This window comes from Heterodontus francisci, chromosome 8, assembly GCF_036365525.1.
Source record: "Heterodontus francisci isolate sHetFra1 chromosome 8, sHetFra1.hap1, whole genome shotgun sequence".
Lineage (NCBI taxonomy): Eukaryota > Metazoa > Chordata > Chondrichthyes > Heterodontiformes > Heterodontidae > Heterodontus > Heterodontus francisci.
In genome coordinates, this window is record NC_090378.1 from 29,234,052 (window position 1) to 29,252,631 (window position 18,580).

General features: G+C 44.3%; 1 protein-coding gene across 4 annotated transcripts in view; it reads left to right on the forward strand.

Annotated features, from left to right (window-relative positions):
* The window catches only part of palmdb (palmdelphin b), a 146,670-nt gene that overhangs the window by 99,295 nt on the left and 28,795 nt on the right, over window positions 1-18,580 (forward strand). For all 4 annotated transcript variants that reach the window (XM_068036869.1, XM_068036867.1, XM_068036868.1 and 1 more), the window contains exons 3-4: window positions 5,699-5,779; window positions 10,898-11,028. In XM_068036869.1, the coding sequence (XP_067892970.1) occupies window positions 5,699-5,779; window positions 10,898-11,028 (212 nt within the window). The remainder of the gene's footprint in view (window positions 1-5,698; window positions 5,780-10,897; window positions 11,029-18,580) is intronic.

An 18,580-nucleotide genomic window follows, 5' to 3' on the forward strand; every position in this document is an offset into this window, starting at 1 on the left:
GAAGATTTCACAAACATTGAATGGGGGTAGGTGGGGGAGTTCAGGCTAGCAACAGGCCAGACTTTCTTTGTGGGGCCTGGGGGATGCTTCTGACCCTCCTGGCCCCACAAAAATGATTTTTACAATTGCCTGGAAAAGCCTCTGCTTCTTACCCGCCAGGTTTTACTCAGCAGACTGTCAGCAATGGAAGCTCAACCCAGTAGGCCATTAAAATAGCTTTTTAAAAATTTGTTTATGGGATGTGGGCATTGCTGGCCAGGCCAACATTTATTGCCCATCCCTAATTTCCCTTGAGAAGGTGGAGGTGAGCTGCAGTCCATGTGGGGTAGGTACACCCACAGTGCTGTTAGGAGCGGAGTTCCAAGATTTTGATCCAGCGACAGTGAAGGAACAGTGATATAGTTCCAAGTCAGGATGGTATGTGACTTGGAGGGGAACTTGCAGGTGGTAGTGTTCCCATGCATTTGCTGCCCTCGTCCTTCTAGGTGGTAGAGGTCGTGGGTCTGAAAGGTGCTGTCTAAGGAGCCTTGGTGAGTTGCTTCAGTGCATCCTGTCGATGGTACACACTGCTGCCACTGTGCATCGGTGGTGTGGGGAGTGAATGTTTGTGGATGGGGTGCGGATCAAGTGGGCTGTTTTGTCCTGGATGGTGTCGAGCTTCTTGAGTGTTGTTGGAGCTGCATCCATCCAGGCAAGTGGAGCGTATTCCATCACACTCCTGACTTGTGCCTTGTGGAGAGGCTTTGGGGAGTCAGGAGGTGACTTTATTGCCTCAGGATTCCTAGCCTCTGACCTGCTCTTGTAGCCACGGTGTCTCCTGTATATTTTAGAGCAAAATATTGCAGATTCTGGTAACATTCAACAGGTCAGGCAGCATCCGTAGAGAGAGGAACATTATAGGATGCTGATTTTCATATATTCAGGAGGCTTCTGTCTTAGTCTCAACTGCTTAAGAAAACAGTGGCGTTACAATGGCTGTGGGCTGGCGAAAGAGTAATAAGTGTGCTAGGTCACAGTCTGCCAAGTTTCTAAAGAACAAAGGCAATAAAATGCCCCCTGTTGTCACAGTTTGCTCTGAAGTGAATGATTCCCTCTCTTGTGGAGGTTTAATTTGAGTGGGACACAATTTTTTCACAGGTTTGAAAATTTAGGATGTAAAGCTACTTGCATGGATTTCCTGGTGCTGCAATTCACTGCAGCCATGTTTCCAGTCTTGAACCCAGGTTTTGCTGTCAATGAGTGCTGACAGGCTACTCAATAGCCTTACAAGGTTATCACTGGGGCTAAATTCAGCTGCATGCCTCTCGGTATAGTCTCCATTGTTGGCAATAACCATCAGATTATAATTGAACAATATTTTTCTTCTGTTTAGAGCACACAGTTGCCACTGTCAATAAGCAAGGGTTCAAAAATCTGCCCCAGCAGTAATTGTTTATTAGTTTCCAATTTTTAAAACCTCTTTATTGTGTTCCTTTCCAGGTGGCATTTGAATGTGCAGCTATAATGCTGCTTAGGTAAGATCAGAACCTCAATAGAGGTGATATTACAATCAACCTCTGAATGCCAGCTAGCCTTCCAATCTCTGACCTTGAAAGGATCACGAAAAGATAGGCATAGAACGTAAGAATTTTTAGGAACAGGGAAAGACCATTTGATCTAATAATGCAACACTTTTTCACAGCTCAATGCTACCTACCTGCCTTCATATAATATCCCTCAGTCACTTCTCTCCGAAAATGCATTCAATTAAATCTTTAATCCATTTGTACTCTCCTGTCTCATGTTCCACAACTTTATTACTGCTTGATTTCCCTTCTTGCTCCTAAACTCTTAAAAGCCAATTTTATGAAAGTGGATTGCCCATGGAAAGTTTTACCCACTGGAAGCAGATATGGCACAATCACCTGAAACATGCCTGTGATTTCCCAAGTTACTACCCACTGGAAATGTGATTTTGTAAAATTAGCCATCTAATTTAGCTTTTAGTCCCTTGCTATCAGATCCCTGAATAATTGGCCCTGATTCATGTTGTAACTTCTGGTCATAGGGGAAGATTTCCTATCTAATCATGAGGCAAAATCATAAACAGACACAGAGAAAATCATTCACCATACTTTAATTATGGCACCTCTTTTCCAATCTTTTCATAACTTAAATTCCTGTAGCTTGGAATGATCTTGTCACTGTTCTTTGCTTTTTTTAATTCATTCGTGGGATGTGGGCATCGATGGATAAGCCAGCATTCATTGCCCATCCCTAATTGCCCTTGAGTAAGTGGTGGCGAGCTGTCTTCTTGAACCGCTGCAGTCCTTGAAGTGTAAGCTTTTAAGAACAATAACATTCTTTCTAGTATTAGGTGACCTGAACTGAACAGATGAGGTCACTTACAAGCCACTTATACACCAATAATACACCATTTAAAAAATTTTAGTTGACCTTTTTTTAGTACAGGTTAGATCTCTTCCCTGATCTGCAAGATGTAGTGCATTGTGTATTTATCTACTGGCTTGCATAAAATGCTGTGGATTTCAATACTGTAATAAATATAATAGTCAATGAGTAACTGATAAAAAAAGAAAGATTTAAGAGAATAAAATCTCAATGAACAAATTCATGCACTATCATTGCAAGGATAGCCTGGTTAAATGAATATCTGTTAAGTCAGGGTTGTCCAAATTACGGCCCGCAAGCCAGGATCCGTCCTGCCAAATGTTTCCATTGGGCCACAGGTGTAAACTGTACCAGGGGCCATTCCTCATCTTCACCAAGGGTCCATGAATGGAGATGGGAAATTTCTCTTTGTCAGCCAGCCTTTAAAAAAGATCGCTGTCAGTTTCACAGCTGACATCAGCTGACTTCGGGAACACTAGTTTCTGAACTTCGGACAGATTCAGGGCTTTCCAAAATAAAAACAGAACATTCTGGAAATACTCAGCAGGTCAGGCAGCATCTGTGGAGAGAGAAGCAGAGTTAACATTTCAAAAGTTAACTCTGCTTCTCTCTTCATAGATGCTGCCTGACTTGCAGAGTATTTCCAGCACTTTGTTTTTATTTAAGATTTCCAGCATCTGCAGTATTTTGCTTTTATTTCAGGGTTTTCTGCTTTTTTTTTAAAAGCCCACCGGAAACCCGGAATCTGTCCAAAGTTCAGCAACTGCAGTTTCTGATGTCAGCAGCTGTCAGCTATGAAACTGACAGCGATCTTTTTTTTAAAAAACTGATCAACCATCTGCTGAGTGTTCCCGCTCTCTGCAACTGTCAGAGAGCGAGAGAGAGAACGGGGGTACAGAGAGAGAGGGGGGCAAAGAGAGAGAGAGGGGGAGCTGCAAGAGAGAGGGAGGGGAACATAGTGAGAGGCAGGAATAGAGAGTGAGGGGGAACATAGAGGGGGGAGGAACAGAGAGTGAGAGGGAGGGAACAGAGAGAGAAAGAGAGGGGGGAAACAAAGTGAGAGGGGAAACAGAGAGCAAGAGAGAGAGAGGGGGAACAGAGAGAGAAAGAAAGGGGGACAGAGAGAGGGAGGGGGAAGAGAGGGAGAGAGAGGGGGGACAGAGAGAGAGAGAGAGGGAGAGGGCAGAGAGGGAGGGGGGGACAGAGAGAGAGGGAGACAGAGAAAGGGGGGGACACAGGCGGAGGGAACACAGAGAGTGAGGACGACATAGAGGGGAGGAACAACACAGAGAGGGGGGACATGGAGAGAGAGAGAGAGAAAGAGAGAGAGACATAGGGAGAGAGAGTGATCAAGATCACTCCTGACAGAATGACATCTATCCAGAATACTCCGCATCACTACATCAAGTGTGCGGGCAAACATTGACCACTTCTGCAACAAAGAAATGCCAGGTATCTCACTAAATCAATGTCCAATATAGTGAAGAGAAATTAGTCTTCTCACTTAAAGCTACTTCACAAAAATGTACATTTGTTGTTATTTTGATTAATAGTAAGATAAATTTTAATGCCTTTATCTTTTCAAAATTGTCCCACTGTCCCCTTATGTAAGACAAAAATTGTAATTTGCCCCCCCCCCGCCACCACCCCATGCGTAAATGTTAGACTACCCTGGGTTAAATGAATAACGTTAACTGTGAATTGCAAAAGTCTGGATTTATTCATTGAAGCATTGCACTACCACACTAAAGCTGATTAGCACTTTTTTGCCAATCAAGGTGCTAAGCTCTGTTCGCGAGTGTTTTTCTCCAGGTGAGGTAAATGCCTACTAAACAATTTAGTGTGGATTTACAGTCTTTTTTCAACTCATCAGACGTTTGCATTTTTTGACAATCTGTGCTTTCATTTAGTTGTGAAAATGGCCTCATCAGGCGCTCAAGATTAGTGATGTTTTTAAATGGGGGTGTTAAATACTCTGCTGTATTGTTAATCGTCCTGTTTTGAAGACTTGTTGTGCTGCACTGTAATGTGCATATTGTAATGTGTATATTGTAGTGAAGTCTTCTTCTTCTTCTTTGGCCTCCTTGTCTCGAGAGACAATGGGTAAGCGCCTAGAATGGTCAGTGGATTGTGCAGCAGCGCCTCGAGTGACTAGAAAGGCCAATTCTAGAGTGACAGACTCTTCCACAGGTGCTGCAGATAAAATTGGTTGTCGGGGCTGTTACACAGTTGGCTCTCTCCTTGCGCTTCTGTCTTTTTTCCTGCCAACTGCTAAGACTCTTCGACTCGCCACGCTTTAGCCCCTCCTTTATGGTTGCCCGCCAGCTCTGGCGAACGCTGGCAACTGACTCCCACGACTTGTGATCAATGTCACAGGACTTCATGTCGCATTTGCAGACATCTTTAAAGCGGAGCCATGGACGGCCGGTGGGTCTGGTACCAGTGACGAGCTCGCTGTACAATGTGTCCTTGGGGATCCTGCCATCTTCCATGCGGCTCACATGGCCAAGCCATGAAGTAAATGGGATAAATACCTGTGTGACCATTTTTACAGTGCTGTAATTGTATCCCATTTTGCATCCCATTATTAGCTTCTTGATGCACTGATAAAACAGATAAAGAATTGAATGATTAAGTGAATTAAATTACTTGGCAAAATCATTATTTGTTTAATCATTTCGCACTGTATTTCAAAATGTTAAGAGTTGGAAAAACACTACAATCAATTAGAAATCGCTAAACTGACAGGAACTCCCCCTCTAATGCTGTATTATTGTTGTTAAAGAAAAGCCAAAATGTTATAAAAACAGAAAATGCTGGAAATACACAGCAGATCTGGCAGCATCTGTGGAGAAAGATCAATTAATATTCAGTTGGTGACCCTTCGTCAGAACCAGAAAATGTTGTGCCATGTTAATGAAGTGTAACTGAGTTTTTAACTGTGTACTAAATTGTAACTGCTGCTTTAAAATTTATAAGAAAAAAATTGAAGCATAACCAAAGCATTTTACTTCTTGTTTTGCTGTCTGAGAATATTTCATGTGATTGGCTACTTACCCTACTTGATGACATCACTGTTGCTGGACACCTGGAGATCCCTTGACTTGGAGCTTGATTCAAATTAACATTAGTAAAGATGAAATCCACGCCACAGAGATCACTAGATCTTTTTGGGTAGCTTTCTCAAGGTCAGTGGTGACAGCTATCATTTCGCTGCCGACCACAAAATTATGTTATACCTTATATTGTTGGGAAAATAAATAAAATAGATAAACAAAAGACTTGTATTTCTATTCTAATTTTACAGGACAAGAGAAAAATACAAGAGAAAATTACCAGACAAAGATTCGAAGTGGACGAAGAAAAATTGAAGCTTAAGCACTTAAAGGTAGATATCATAGGACCCATTGTCCTTGGTCTCCACCACAAACTCCATTTCCTAGCCACCACTTCATCGTTCTCCCTGGCAACTGTCTGAGATGGAACTAGATTATTTCCAACCTTGGTTGCATATTTGACCCCAATACAAGCTTCCAATAACATATCCGCACCATCAATAAGACTCTTTAGTTCCACTTCCATTACATCGCCAACTCTGTCTATGCCTCAGCTCATCTGCTGAAACTGTCATGAATGCCTTTGTTGCCTTTTGGCTTGACTATTCCAATGCACTCCTGGGTGGCCTCGACTCCTGGCTTCTACTTCCATAAACTTGAGGTCATCCCAACTTTTGCCCTGTCCTTACTCACACTAAGTCCCATTCACCCATCACCCCTGTGCTCGCTGACTTACATTGGCTCCCAGTCAAGCAACTCCTCAATTTTAAAATTCTTATCCTGGTTTTCAAATCCCTCCATGGCCTCACCCCTCCCTATCTCTGTGATTTCCTCCAGCCCTACAATCCTCTGAGATCTCTGCACTTTTCTAATTCTAGCCTCTTGAGTATTCCTGATTTTAATTACTCCACCATTAGTGACCATGCCTTCAGCTGGGCCCTAGGCTCTGGAATTCCCTCCCTAAACATCTCCACTTCTCTTTCCTACTTTAAGATGCTCATAAAACCTACCTCTTTGACCAAGCTTTTGGTCATCTTCCCTAATATCCCCTTATGTGCCTCAGCATCAAATGTTATCTGATAGCGCACCTGTGAAGCATTTTACTATGTTAAAAGTGCTATACAAATGCACGTCGTTGTTGTTGTTGTTGTTACTCTTGTTCTGTTAGTGTCTGCAACAGAAAGGATAAATGTGTGAAGTACCAATTGCAGAGTTTCACGCAAAGAAGTATTGTAGATGAATGTCTTCACAATAAAATTACATTCGATAAATTCACTTCTAACTCGTCTTGTAGAGATTGTGGTTGAATTACCCACTTATAGTGTTGTCATTGTACCTGGTTTGTTACTCAATTCACATCAACATTAGTTAAATCTGTCTTCCAAAATTAATGCCAAAGTAATATAATGTCTATAAGACTTTCAAATCAGCAGTGATGCAACATGTTCTCAACTGCAATTGGGAATGGGCAACAAATGCTGGCCTTGCCAGGAATGCTCACATCTCTTGGATGAATTAAAAAAAAAGTTGATGCTCTGTTTGTGCTGTGCCACAGACTGAACAGTACTGGCAATCTAAGCATTAAATATAAATTGAGGCTGAAATAGGATGTCGCACTTCCTATGCCGTGATGGAGATTGATGTGAAGGGGTGGAGCAGCACAAAGCTTCTACTTTGCACAGGAAATCTGCCTTGATGTTTTTATAAGAAAAGCATACAGAACGTCTACACTATTGTTCCATATTTGAGGAAAGGCAAAACACAGAGATTCAAAAAGCAAAAAGTATGGAAAGTTTTTTTCAGGCACAATGTTCCCTTTCTCCCATCAATCAGTGTTCTTGTTTGCCAACCAAAAGTACATTTTTTGGTCCTTCCTTCTTTCAGGTAAAATGAAAACATTCGAGATAAGGGCTCATGGGGTTGAGGATAATATGTTAGCATGGATAGAGGACTGGTTAATGGACAGAAAATAGAGAGAAGGAATGAACAGGTCATTTTCCAATTGGAAGGGTGTAACTAGTGGAATGCCATGAGGATCAGTGCTTGGGCCTCAGCTATTTACAATCTATATCAATAACTTAGATGAGGCAACTGAGTGTAATTTATCCAAGTTTGTTGATGATGCAAAGCTAGGTGGGAAAGTATGCTGTGAGGAGGACGCAACAGGTTCTCGATGGCCGGCACAGACACGATTGGGCCGAAGGGCCTGTTTCTGTGCTGTATAACTCTAACACTCTATGACTCTAAAGATCCTGCACAGTAGTATAGATCAGTAAAGTGATTGGGCAAGAAGGTGGCAGATGGAGTATAATCTGGAGAATCATAAAATTATTTACTTTGGTAAGAAAAATGGAAAAGCAGAGTATTTCGTGAAAGACAAGAGACTAGTAAACATTGGCAATCAGAAGGATTTGGGTGACCTTGTACATGAATCGCAGAAAGTTAACATGCAGATGCAGTAAGCGATTAGGAAGGCAAATGTTATGTTAGTTTTTATTGTAAGGGGGTTGGAGTATACGAATAAGCAAGTTTTGCTGCAATTATATAGGGCTTTGGTGAGACCACACCTACAGTACTGTTTACAGGTTTGGTCACCTTACCCAAGGAAGGATATACTTACCCTAGAGGGGGTGCAACAAAGTTTCATTAGATTGATTCCTGGGATCAGAGGACTGTCCTATAAGGAGAGATTGAGTAGAATGAGCCTATATTCCCTAGATTTTCAAAGAATGACAGCTGATTTCAATGAAATGCATACAATTCTTAGAGGGCTTGACAGGTTAGATGCTGAAAAGCGATTTCCCCTAGCTTCCTTGTCCAGAACGAGGGGTCATAGTCTCAGGATAAGGGGTCGCGGCCATTTCAGACTGAGATGAGGTGAAATTTCTTCACTCAGAGGGTTGTGAATCTTTGGAATTCTCTACCCAAGAGGGCTCTGGGTGCTCCATCGATGATAATATTCAACACTGAGATCGATTTTTGGGCATCTAGGAAATCAAGGGTATGGGGAACAGGCAGGAAAGCAGAATTGAGGTAGATGTTCAGCCATAATCGTATCAAGGGGCCATATGGCCTACTCCTATTCTTATTTCTTGTGCTCTTATGCAGCATTTAATTTCAGCTTCTTTGAAAATTTATCTGCAGTGAAACTTAAGGTTTAAAAGGGTTGATTTTTAACTTCCGGCAGTTCTGGATAACAGGTGGTAGTGGATCGACAGCCCATTATAAAGTAGTTGGTACAGATCGATCAGTCTTTTAAATGCTGGGCCCTGGAACCCCTCATCTGCACCCTCTATAGCAGCACAAAGATGCAATCTCACCCTCCTGAGTGGTGTGTCCTGTGTCATTCTTTCCCCCGCTCTTGCTTTTCCTTAGCTGTGAATCATTCGGCACTAAGTATGCAGCGTTGGTTTCAGAGCTGGTGCTTGCAAGGATCACAGTGAAAGATTGAAAGATGCTTCTTCTTCATAGGACCACTGCCCAACCACCCTCCCCCCCACCCCCACAGCCCCTCCCCCTTTGGCTACAGAAAGCCCCAGGACTTGGCAAGAAGCTGGACAGAGGGGACACAGACGAGTTACCACTTAGAGGCATTGGAAAGCAGCAACAGATGGGGGGCAACTTTATTGGGCTCCAGTGTGTTCATTCTCACTGTGTGAGGGGAGAGGTCTGTCTGAAATGAAAATGGGAGGACAATGGTCCATTGTGCTGTGGGCTGCTTCCTCCAGTCTTGTCATCTGCCACATTTTGAGCTCTCCCTCTGCCCATATCATCAATTGCTGCCTCCTCCATTGGTGTGATCTACTGGATAGATGGTGATCCTCCTCTGGGTCTGGACAGTTCCCTCTTTTGGGCACTCAGCTTACCCTGCAAGAGCATGTCAGTGTATGGCCTTTTGAAGGAATGTAAAGATGTCAATGGCAGCTCAGCATAGTTTGCCTGGTGAGAGAAAGAAGTAGGAGATTTGGGGAAGAGGGCCCTGTAATTTGAGGACAGTAAAGATCGTAGGTGCAGAGTGGAAGCAGAAGAAAGTATATTGATGTGTTTTTCTATAATTGGAGGACAGAGATGGAAACTGGGTAGCAAGACTGGCTAGCACTGAAGCTACAGTAGAGTGGTGCAGGAATTTGTAGATTGTAAGAAAGCTGTGAATGGGAGTCTTATCTTGACAGCTCTCGTCAGGTCATTGAATTTCTTCCGATATTACTGCTAGGTTTGTGGTGTCAGACTCCTGGAATTCAAGTGCTTAGCTACCTCGGTATCTACTGTTGGATACTTTACCCACCTGTGGAGAGCAACGACACCTTTCTCCTGGTCATCCACTATACCAAGACCTCTTGGCATTGCCAGAGAAATAGGGTACAGGAGACTTCTGTCAGTAGACATTTTGCCAAAATCAGCAGCTGTATCATTTAACTAAAGGTGTCTCCTCTTTAAGAGGTGCAAGCTGCCTTTAAGTCACCAGAGTCCCGCTGAATTTACCGCCAATGGCAATGAACTGCCAATTATAAGGGCGATTGTGCTGACAGCTCTTCCTCATTTTGGAAATAAGGCATATACTTCAAAATGGCATGTGCTTCAAATGAGCAGATTTGCGTGGGTCTAGTGTGCACCCCATTCCCTTGAGCAGCCAAGTTTTGGATGAGTTCAAGTTTACAGAGTTTGGAAGATGGGAGGTTGACCAGGGTAGCATTGAAATAGTTGGGTCAGGTGGTAACAAAAGTGTGGGTGGAGGTTTCAGCAAGAGAGGGGCTTTGGCAGAATCAGAGATGGGTAATATTATGGAAGTGGGAAGAAGGCCATCTTTCTGAGGGTGATAATATGGGGTCGGAAGCTCAGCTCCAGCTCAAATAGGACTCACTACATGGTGTTCTATAGACATCAAATTCTGTTGTGTCTCAACCTTGGGGATAATAGTCAACTTCACTGCCTGAACGGTAAAGTGGTGGAGCGGATCACCCGCCCATTATAGATGGAAACTGGGCAGGTTCTACAACTGGTGGGAAGTCCGCTCTGTTACTTTCCTGCCTAGGTGGCAAAGTTGAAAACTACTCCAATGTACCTTAACCCCAACCTCAAGAGAACATCCTCTAGTATACTAATCCAGCATCCCCATTTCTTATTTCAGCCATAAATAACAATTAGTGCTATATCTGATATTGTGCCATGGACCCATGTAATAGTGGAGATCAAACTGACCAGAAACTAGAATATTTGCAGTCATTGGAGGAGACTTTCAACCCAATGTTCTGGAGTGGATTGAAACCCAGGTTCCAGACTTTCAAAGTGCCCTCACTCTCTGGACTAGCAGCCAAGAAGTGAGATCATCGTCGCTAAACTCAATCTCAAGATGAGGCAGGAGGTTGCTAAACATTGTCTGAATGAAAAACAATGTGATGATGTGTAGTGTTCATGAGAAACAATTCCTAATGTTCTGCTGTTCCAAACAGTCAAAGAGTTTGCGAGAAAGATGGCTCCTGGAGGGAGTAGCCACCATCTATCCACAAGAACAAGAGGCAATGAGAAAGCAACACCAGGAAGATCAGCTTCAGTCCAAGAAACTGGAACAAAATATTCTCAGGTAAAGCTGAGAAAGTGTGGGTATTTGTTGTAGCCCTGTTACTAAAACACATTTCAGCACATTATCAATTGACTCCAGCTAAGCTGGACATTATAAATGAGGCTATAATTATCAGAGACTGGCAGACAATTTTAACCTAAACCACCTGTCATGAAGCTTGAGGGATGGGGTGCATCGGTGGTTTTACATCTCACCCGATTTTAATCTCTATTGTAGTCAATGGGAACTGTGAGTGGTTAGACTGGAAAACCAGCGCTCGACTTGATCCTGTGGGTTTCTCACCCAGTGGTCAGAATTTTACATTGGGTGAGAGACCCGCCCACCAGCCAGAAAGTGGGGGGCAAGCCTGCCTCCGCCAGGCCTGGTAGCCACACCGCGAGTTTACATGGCCCAAACCCTTAATTGGCCTTGAATTTGACCTGCGCCGGTCTGAGACAGGAAGTCCTGCCTCCAAGAGCTGTTGACCAACAAGAGGGCCACCAGGAGTGATGTCCACTGCTGTGACTGCTCCCAGCGAAAGGAGCAGCAATGGAGGAGGCCGCGGAATTAAGGTAAGTGTATGGGACCTCGCTGGGGACAATTGGCTGGGCCCCGGCCAGGTGGGGTGGTGTGGGGGGTCGGGGTGGGGGGGGGTGCTTATTACCAATGAGCTGCGTTTGCCAATCTCGGCTCTAGCAACAACTCACTGGTCCTGGAGAGTAGAACAATCATTTAGGAGAGTCCAGGCGTTGAAGGGGCGGAGGGGGGGAGGGGTAATTCAATCTGGAGCAGGCAAGCAGCAACCCGTGGATTTAATGTAGAGTTGGGTGGAGCTTTCCTGCAACTTCTGTTTTCCGTGTTTAACCGTGCATGTGCGGATTCCAGAGGTTACTGTCAGTTTCAGTGGAGTAACGACAGTGAATCCTATCAGCTTCATCGTCATTACTAGCACAAAATCCAGGCGGCTGATCTATTTAAGCAACTGGTATTTGGCAGCTCACGCTTGCATCATCTCTTCCGGCCAGCAGACTCACGATGCTGCTGGAAATTTGACCCTCACAATGACTGGAAGGTTCCAGTGTTTCATGTTGTTTCATTTCTCTGGACATGTTTAAAGGAAGCAGGGGATTATTCAGGCACAGCTGCTGCAGTCAATTGTTTAAATTCTTTAAGAGTTCAGTTATAGAAAGGTGAAAGGAAAGTTACTGGTGCTTGCTATTATAACAGCATTACGTCACTAATGTCGCTAGCATTGTTGGGTCCCTGAACATTATCAAAGCTGTATTAAAATTCTGTGAATTGAGAGAAAAATGAATGAAGCCTCTTTGAGAAATAAGGTTGCTGACATAGAAACAATGCAATGTATTGGCGTTCTGGAGATAAAATTAGCCCGTGTCTGATAGGAAAGCATATTTGAAGGTTGAAATTTTGTCCGTTGACAAAATTCTGTACCCACTGTCACAATTGAATACAGTATGACCTGCTTCAACCAACTGGCTTTCTATATAAACTAAAGCTTCTGCTGTCCTTTTTTTCTGTGATGTTTTTAAGAATAGGCAATGTCAAGATTAAAATGATTAGTGTGGAAAATATGTCTATTATTTCTATGTTTAACTCCTTGTCAAGTATATGGCAGTGTATGAGCAATTTAAGTGACTTCCCAAAGACTGTAAAATAATACGGGTATATTCAAATATCCATTACAATGGGTTCACAATGGTTCACAATGGGTGCACAAAGCCCAGCTGTCAGTTTAAAAGAAATGTGTGCATGCTCGAACTAGTACAACCATTACACATACTGTCAAGTTTTCATGTGTCTTCGCTATATCTCATTTTTCTTAATACCTATTAAAATATCATGTCATGTTTACAACTTTTCTTCTGAAAAGAATCACAGCAGTTCCTGTAAGTAAACCTTGTCCTCTAGGATCAAAAGTTGGACTTTTTATGTAACCAGCTCGTGTAGGGCTGCATGACACAAAGGGTTAAAAGTGATCCTTTTTGTGGTAATGTTGGGCTAAACCGGGACTGGATGCACAAGATGATAGGCACTAGAGAAAGGCAGAGGAACCAGAGAGGGAAAGAAAGAGACAGAAGGCAGAGAGAGAAAGAATTAGAGACACTGCAGAAATTGGAATAAAAACAGACGCAGGGAAAGAAGAAAGGAAAAATATTACAGAACTGCAGAGAGAGGAAGCAAATAATTCCGAAATTGCAGCAAGGTAAAAAAAGAGGAGAGAAAATACAGGAACTGTCGGAGAAACTTTCAACTTTGGCGGGAGTGCAAAGCTGGTGGCAACGAATCCACTTCCTGATTTTCCTTTCCATTGAAGTCTTGTTAGTCGGCAGCAGGGTAAGTGATCGGGGGTGGGGGGAGAGAGGTTTTCAGAATACGGGGCCAGGATCGAGCACTAGTGGCCCAAACCACTTTTTATGACATCTGGTAAACTGGTCAAAATTACTACAATACATGATGCATCCACACTTGCATTCATACGAGAGGCACATACACACACAAATAGATACAGAAGGGGAGAAGAGATAGGAGGTTGAAGTAATTTCAGTAATAAATGGAATTCAAATACTGAGTTTCAGTGTCCTTAGTTGAGGTTAAAGTCTTGAATGCTTGCTGGGCCACTTCTACTATTCAGGCTTGCTCCTCTGGTCCCGGAAGGCTGAAGAGAGGCTTTATCCGTCTTCTTGGTTGTTGCCTGTAAGGTTCTGTAGTCTTGAGGCTTAGTATCTGCCACTGAGGCTTCCCTGGGACTTTGCTGGAGAGAGAGAGACAGAAAGAGAAGTGCTTTCTCCTTGGAGTTCAGTTACTGTCTCCTTTCTTTCAAAGGCACAATTCACAACTCAGTGTTACACCAGCAGGTATGTCATGTGACCACCTGTTTGAAAGCAGAAGTTTCTGGAAGGTTTTTTGAAATTCAAAGTTCTTCAGACATACTTGGTGGGCGGGGGGGGGCGGGGGGGGTGTGGGTTGGCTCTTTCAAAGTCAAAGGGTGTCAATGGCTTTTGTTCACCACTATTGACAAAATCCATACCCCTATTGTTCTTGCTAGACTGGGTAATTACCTCTGTCTCCCAGCCAGCCTTTGTCTTCTCATACGTAAATGGTGCATAGCCACCTTTAGCTGTTCTGTTCTGCTTTTTTAAAAGTTATTTCTAATGTCCAGTAAAAAGTCTCAAGCAGCATTCCGTACGACAAAGTTAATATTTTCCATTTGGGATGTGTGATTTCCATCACACAGCTTAAAAGGAGCAGCAGGCTGCAATGGAGTATCAATAAGGGAGAGGGCCCTTCAAAATGGAGGCACCCTCTCTCCAAATCATTTAAATTTAAATTAAAAAATGGATCTTGCAGCTAGGCGGGGGGTGGGGGGGGGTGCGTGCAGTGGGGAGGGGGGTGGTTGGGAGAGAGCCCCTCTACACCCAGGCATGCAGGGAGGACCTCTAGGCCTGCCTGGAGCACTACCCCACCTTCCCCCAGCAGCCCCCCATCCCCCACCCCCCCACCACCCCTGGCCTAGAGGAGGCTTCCTCCAGGCAGCTAAACTGGCACTGGATGCCTGTGGGAACCTGGAAAATCCAAGTCAACCTCCTTTAATTTGCCTCAAATAGACTCTTAATAAGCCACGTCGGCTACCCACTGCATGCAGGCGAGTAACACTGCCACACCCACACACACCCCCCTCCCCACCCCACCCCACCCCATCCCACCTCTGCAAAAATAGCCTGGAAGCGGGATAGAGTCAGTGAACTGGCACGCCGGCTGGGGTGACTCTTTTTAGCTCCTGCCCATGTTCCCAACCCCGGTGGGGGCTCAAAACCCTGCCCTTGGTCTCTGAAGTCAACTCCACCGTTTGATTAGGTTCCTGTTTTATAATGCTCATTATCTGACTGGTTGTTCAATTTGTGGGACTATGTAAATGCACTGCCTTTTCAGGGCTCCAGTGAGAGTCTTCTCCAGACAGGAGGGAGTCAGGGGCAGAGAGGGGTGGAGCTGCTTGAGGAGAATGCTCTTTTCCTTTTGTTAACTAAAACTCTCATTTGTTACTCCCCACTTGAATTTGATTAAGAGAGCAGATTACTACACATTGATTATTCTCTGTATCCATGCCAAAGATATAATTGATTTTTGAGCATGTAATGTACAGCACAGAAATAGGCCATTTAGCCCAACTGGTTTAGAGAATCTACAACTTCCCCTCACTTCCTCCCACCCTTACCCCATATTTCTCTATTCTCTTCTACCTCATGTATATGTCAAGCCTCATTTAAAACATGTCAATGCTATCTGCTTCAATTACTCCACATAGCACATTCTCACCACTCTTTAAATAAATTCCTCCTAAACTCTGTATTTAATGGGTGGTTGATGGTCGGCACAGACTTATTGGCCGAAGGGCCTGTTTCAGTGCTGTATCTCTAAATAAATAAATAAATAATAGTGGTGATCTGCTATTTGTATTCATTCTGGACTCGCCCACAAGTGGAAACAGTTTCTCCACATCCATCCTATCAAAAACCTTCATAGTTCCAAAGACCTCAATCAGAATCCTCTTAGTCTTCTCTTTTCCAGGGAAAACAGCCCCAGGCTAAGGAGACCAGATCTGCAGACAGTGTATAACCACTTCCACTCATAGCTTCCACTGCTATGTCCAGACTGGCCAAGAGAGTGTGGGAAAATGGCGCACTGACACGGAACACAAAAGTCCGAGTGTATCAAGCCTGTGTCCTCAGTACTTTGCTCTATGGCAGCGAGGCCTGGACAACGTATGTCAGCCAAGAGTGACGTCTCAATTCATTCCATCTTTGCTGCCTCCGGAGAATACTTGGCATCAGGTGGCAGGACCGTATCTCCAACACAGAAGTCCTCGAGGCGGCCAACATCCTCAGCTTATACACACTACTGAGTCAGCGGCGCTTGAGATGGCTTCACCATGTGAGCCGCATGGAAGATGGCAGGATCCCCAAAGACACATTGTACAGCGAGCTCGCCACTGGTATCAGACCCATCGGCCGTCCATGTCTCCGCTTTAAAGACGTCTGCAAATGCAACATGAAGTGCTGTGACATTGATCACAAGTCGTGGGAGTCAGTTGCCAGCGTTTGCCAGAGCTGGCGGGCAGCCATAAAGGCGGGGCTAAAGTGTGGCGAGTCGAAGAGACTTAGCAGTTGGCAGGAAAAAAGACAGAGGCGCAAGGGAAGAGCCAACTGTGTAACAGCCCCGACAATCAAATTTTTCTGCAGCACCTGTGGAAGAGCCTGTCACTCTAGAATTGGCCTTTATAGCCACTCCAGGCGCTGCTCCACACACCACTGACCACCTCCAGGCGCTTACCCATTGTCTCTCGAGATAAGGAGGCCAAAGAAAGTATAACCAGTGTATAACAGTGTATAGAAATTTCACACTGCCTCCTTACTTTTGTATGAAGAAAATAAGAACAAAAGAACTCAAAGCAGGCGTAGGCCATATGTCTCTTTGAACCTGCTCTGCTTTTCAAAAAGATCATAATTGAACTTCTACATTAACTCCTTTCCTGTCTGATCCCCATAGCCCTCGATTCCCTTACCGCCCAAAAAATACGATCAATCTCAACCTTGAATATACTCATCGACTGAGCATTCACAGCCGTCTGGGGTAGAGAATTAAAGGGTTTTTTTGTTCGTTCATGGGATGTGGACGTTGCTGGCAATGCCAGCATTTATTGCCATTCCTAATTGTCCTTGAGAACCCTCTGAGTGAATAAATTTCTCTTTATCTCATTCCTAAATGGCTAACCCCTTATTCTGACACTATGCCTCTGAGTGCTAGACTTTTTCATGCAAAGAATGGTCTTCTGAGTAAGGTAATAGAGGTGCAAACCTTACTTCAACCCACTGGATTAAAGGATAACATACCATTTGTCTTCCTAATTGCTTGCTGTACCTGCATGTTAACTTTCTGTAATTTATGTTGAAGGACCCCCAAATCCATCTCCACGTCAACACTTACTCTTCTCTCACCTTATAAAAATATTCTGCTTTTCCATTCTTTCTATCAAAGTGGATAATTTCATACTTCTCCACATTATGGGCTGGATTTTAAGAGCCCGTGGCGAGCTCATACAATGCGGACCGCATGCCAAAGAGCCACCGCAATCTCAAGCGCGGCCGCTCATTTAAGTAGCCAGGGTGGCCCCTCCCCCCCCACATCTTGTGGAGGGGACGAGCAGTCCATCCCTGGCAATGGCGCCATCTTCCTGTGCGCATGCGCTGGTGCCATTTTTAAAGGGCAGCCTGCCCTGCCAGCATATTAAAATTTTTAAAGAAATATCCCCCAAAATTAATGAAATATATTTCTTAAGCCTCTTTCCCACCCCCCTTATAACAATTACAATAACTATTTGCCCTATCCCCCCAAAACACTTACCTTTCACATCTGACCTTCCGCCCTCCCAAACTGCACAAAGTTTAAGGTTCAACCCTTCCCACCATCCCCTACACCCATTATGCATATTTGCCCCCGTTTCCCCCCCACCCCCCGCACTGAAAATCATACCTCCTCCCCCCTCTTCACCAGTGTGGTGCTGCATTTCCCGGGACGGGGGACCTGAAGGCAAGGGAGTGCCAGCTGCTGTGCCGAAGATCACGGCGGGCCCTCAAGATTTCAGGTAAGTGTATTCAAACTTACTTATTGATTGGCATATTTAAATTGTGGTCCTGTTGCCCAGCGGCGGGGCACCACGGAGCCTCACCGCTGCCAGAAGGATCAGGCCGGGCCTGCCACTGTTGATGTCCATGGCAGACCTCATCCGGAGCCATCCACAGGCCCCCCACCACCCCCACCCCCGACCACCATGGTCACGCCATTGAGGGCTGGATAAAATCCAGCCCTTTACTTCTGCCACCTTCTTGCCCAATCACTTAACCAGTCTATATACCTTTGTGTCCTGTGAGCCCTAATCTTGCAGCAACTTATCGAAAGCCTTCTGAAACTCCAAATATACGATATCCACTGGTTCCCCTTTATCTACCTTCCTTATTACACCCTCAAGAAACTCTAACTGATCAGTCAAACATGATTTCCCTTTCATAAAACTATATTGGCTCTGCCTAATCATGTTATATCCTCTTGCCCTATACTCCCCCAGCAGCAGAATAAGCTTCTCTCTTTCTACACCATCAATTTCTTTGAAAATCCTAATCATCTCAATCAAATTATCCCTTAACCTTCTTTGTTTCAGCAAATAGAAGCCTAGTTTATGTAACCTCTCTTCATAATCTAACCCTCAGACCCCCAATAATATTCTAGTGAATATTTTTAAGGCAGAGATAGATAGATTCTTGATCAGCAAGGAGGTGAAAGGTTATCGGGGGTAGGTGGGAATGTGGAGTAGAGGTTACAATCAGATCAGTCATGAACTTATTGAATGGCAGAGCAGGCTCGAGGGGCTGAGTGGTCTACTCCTGCTCCTAATTCGTAAATTCGTATGTTTGTATGTAACTCCTATACGGTGCTACCCCTGCCCTGTCAGCTGAGGTGAAGGCTGCCTGCTGACGTTGGTGCCCCGTGGCTATGGATG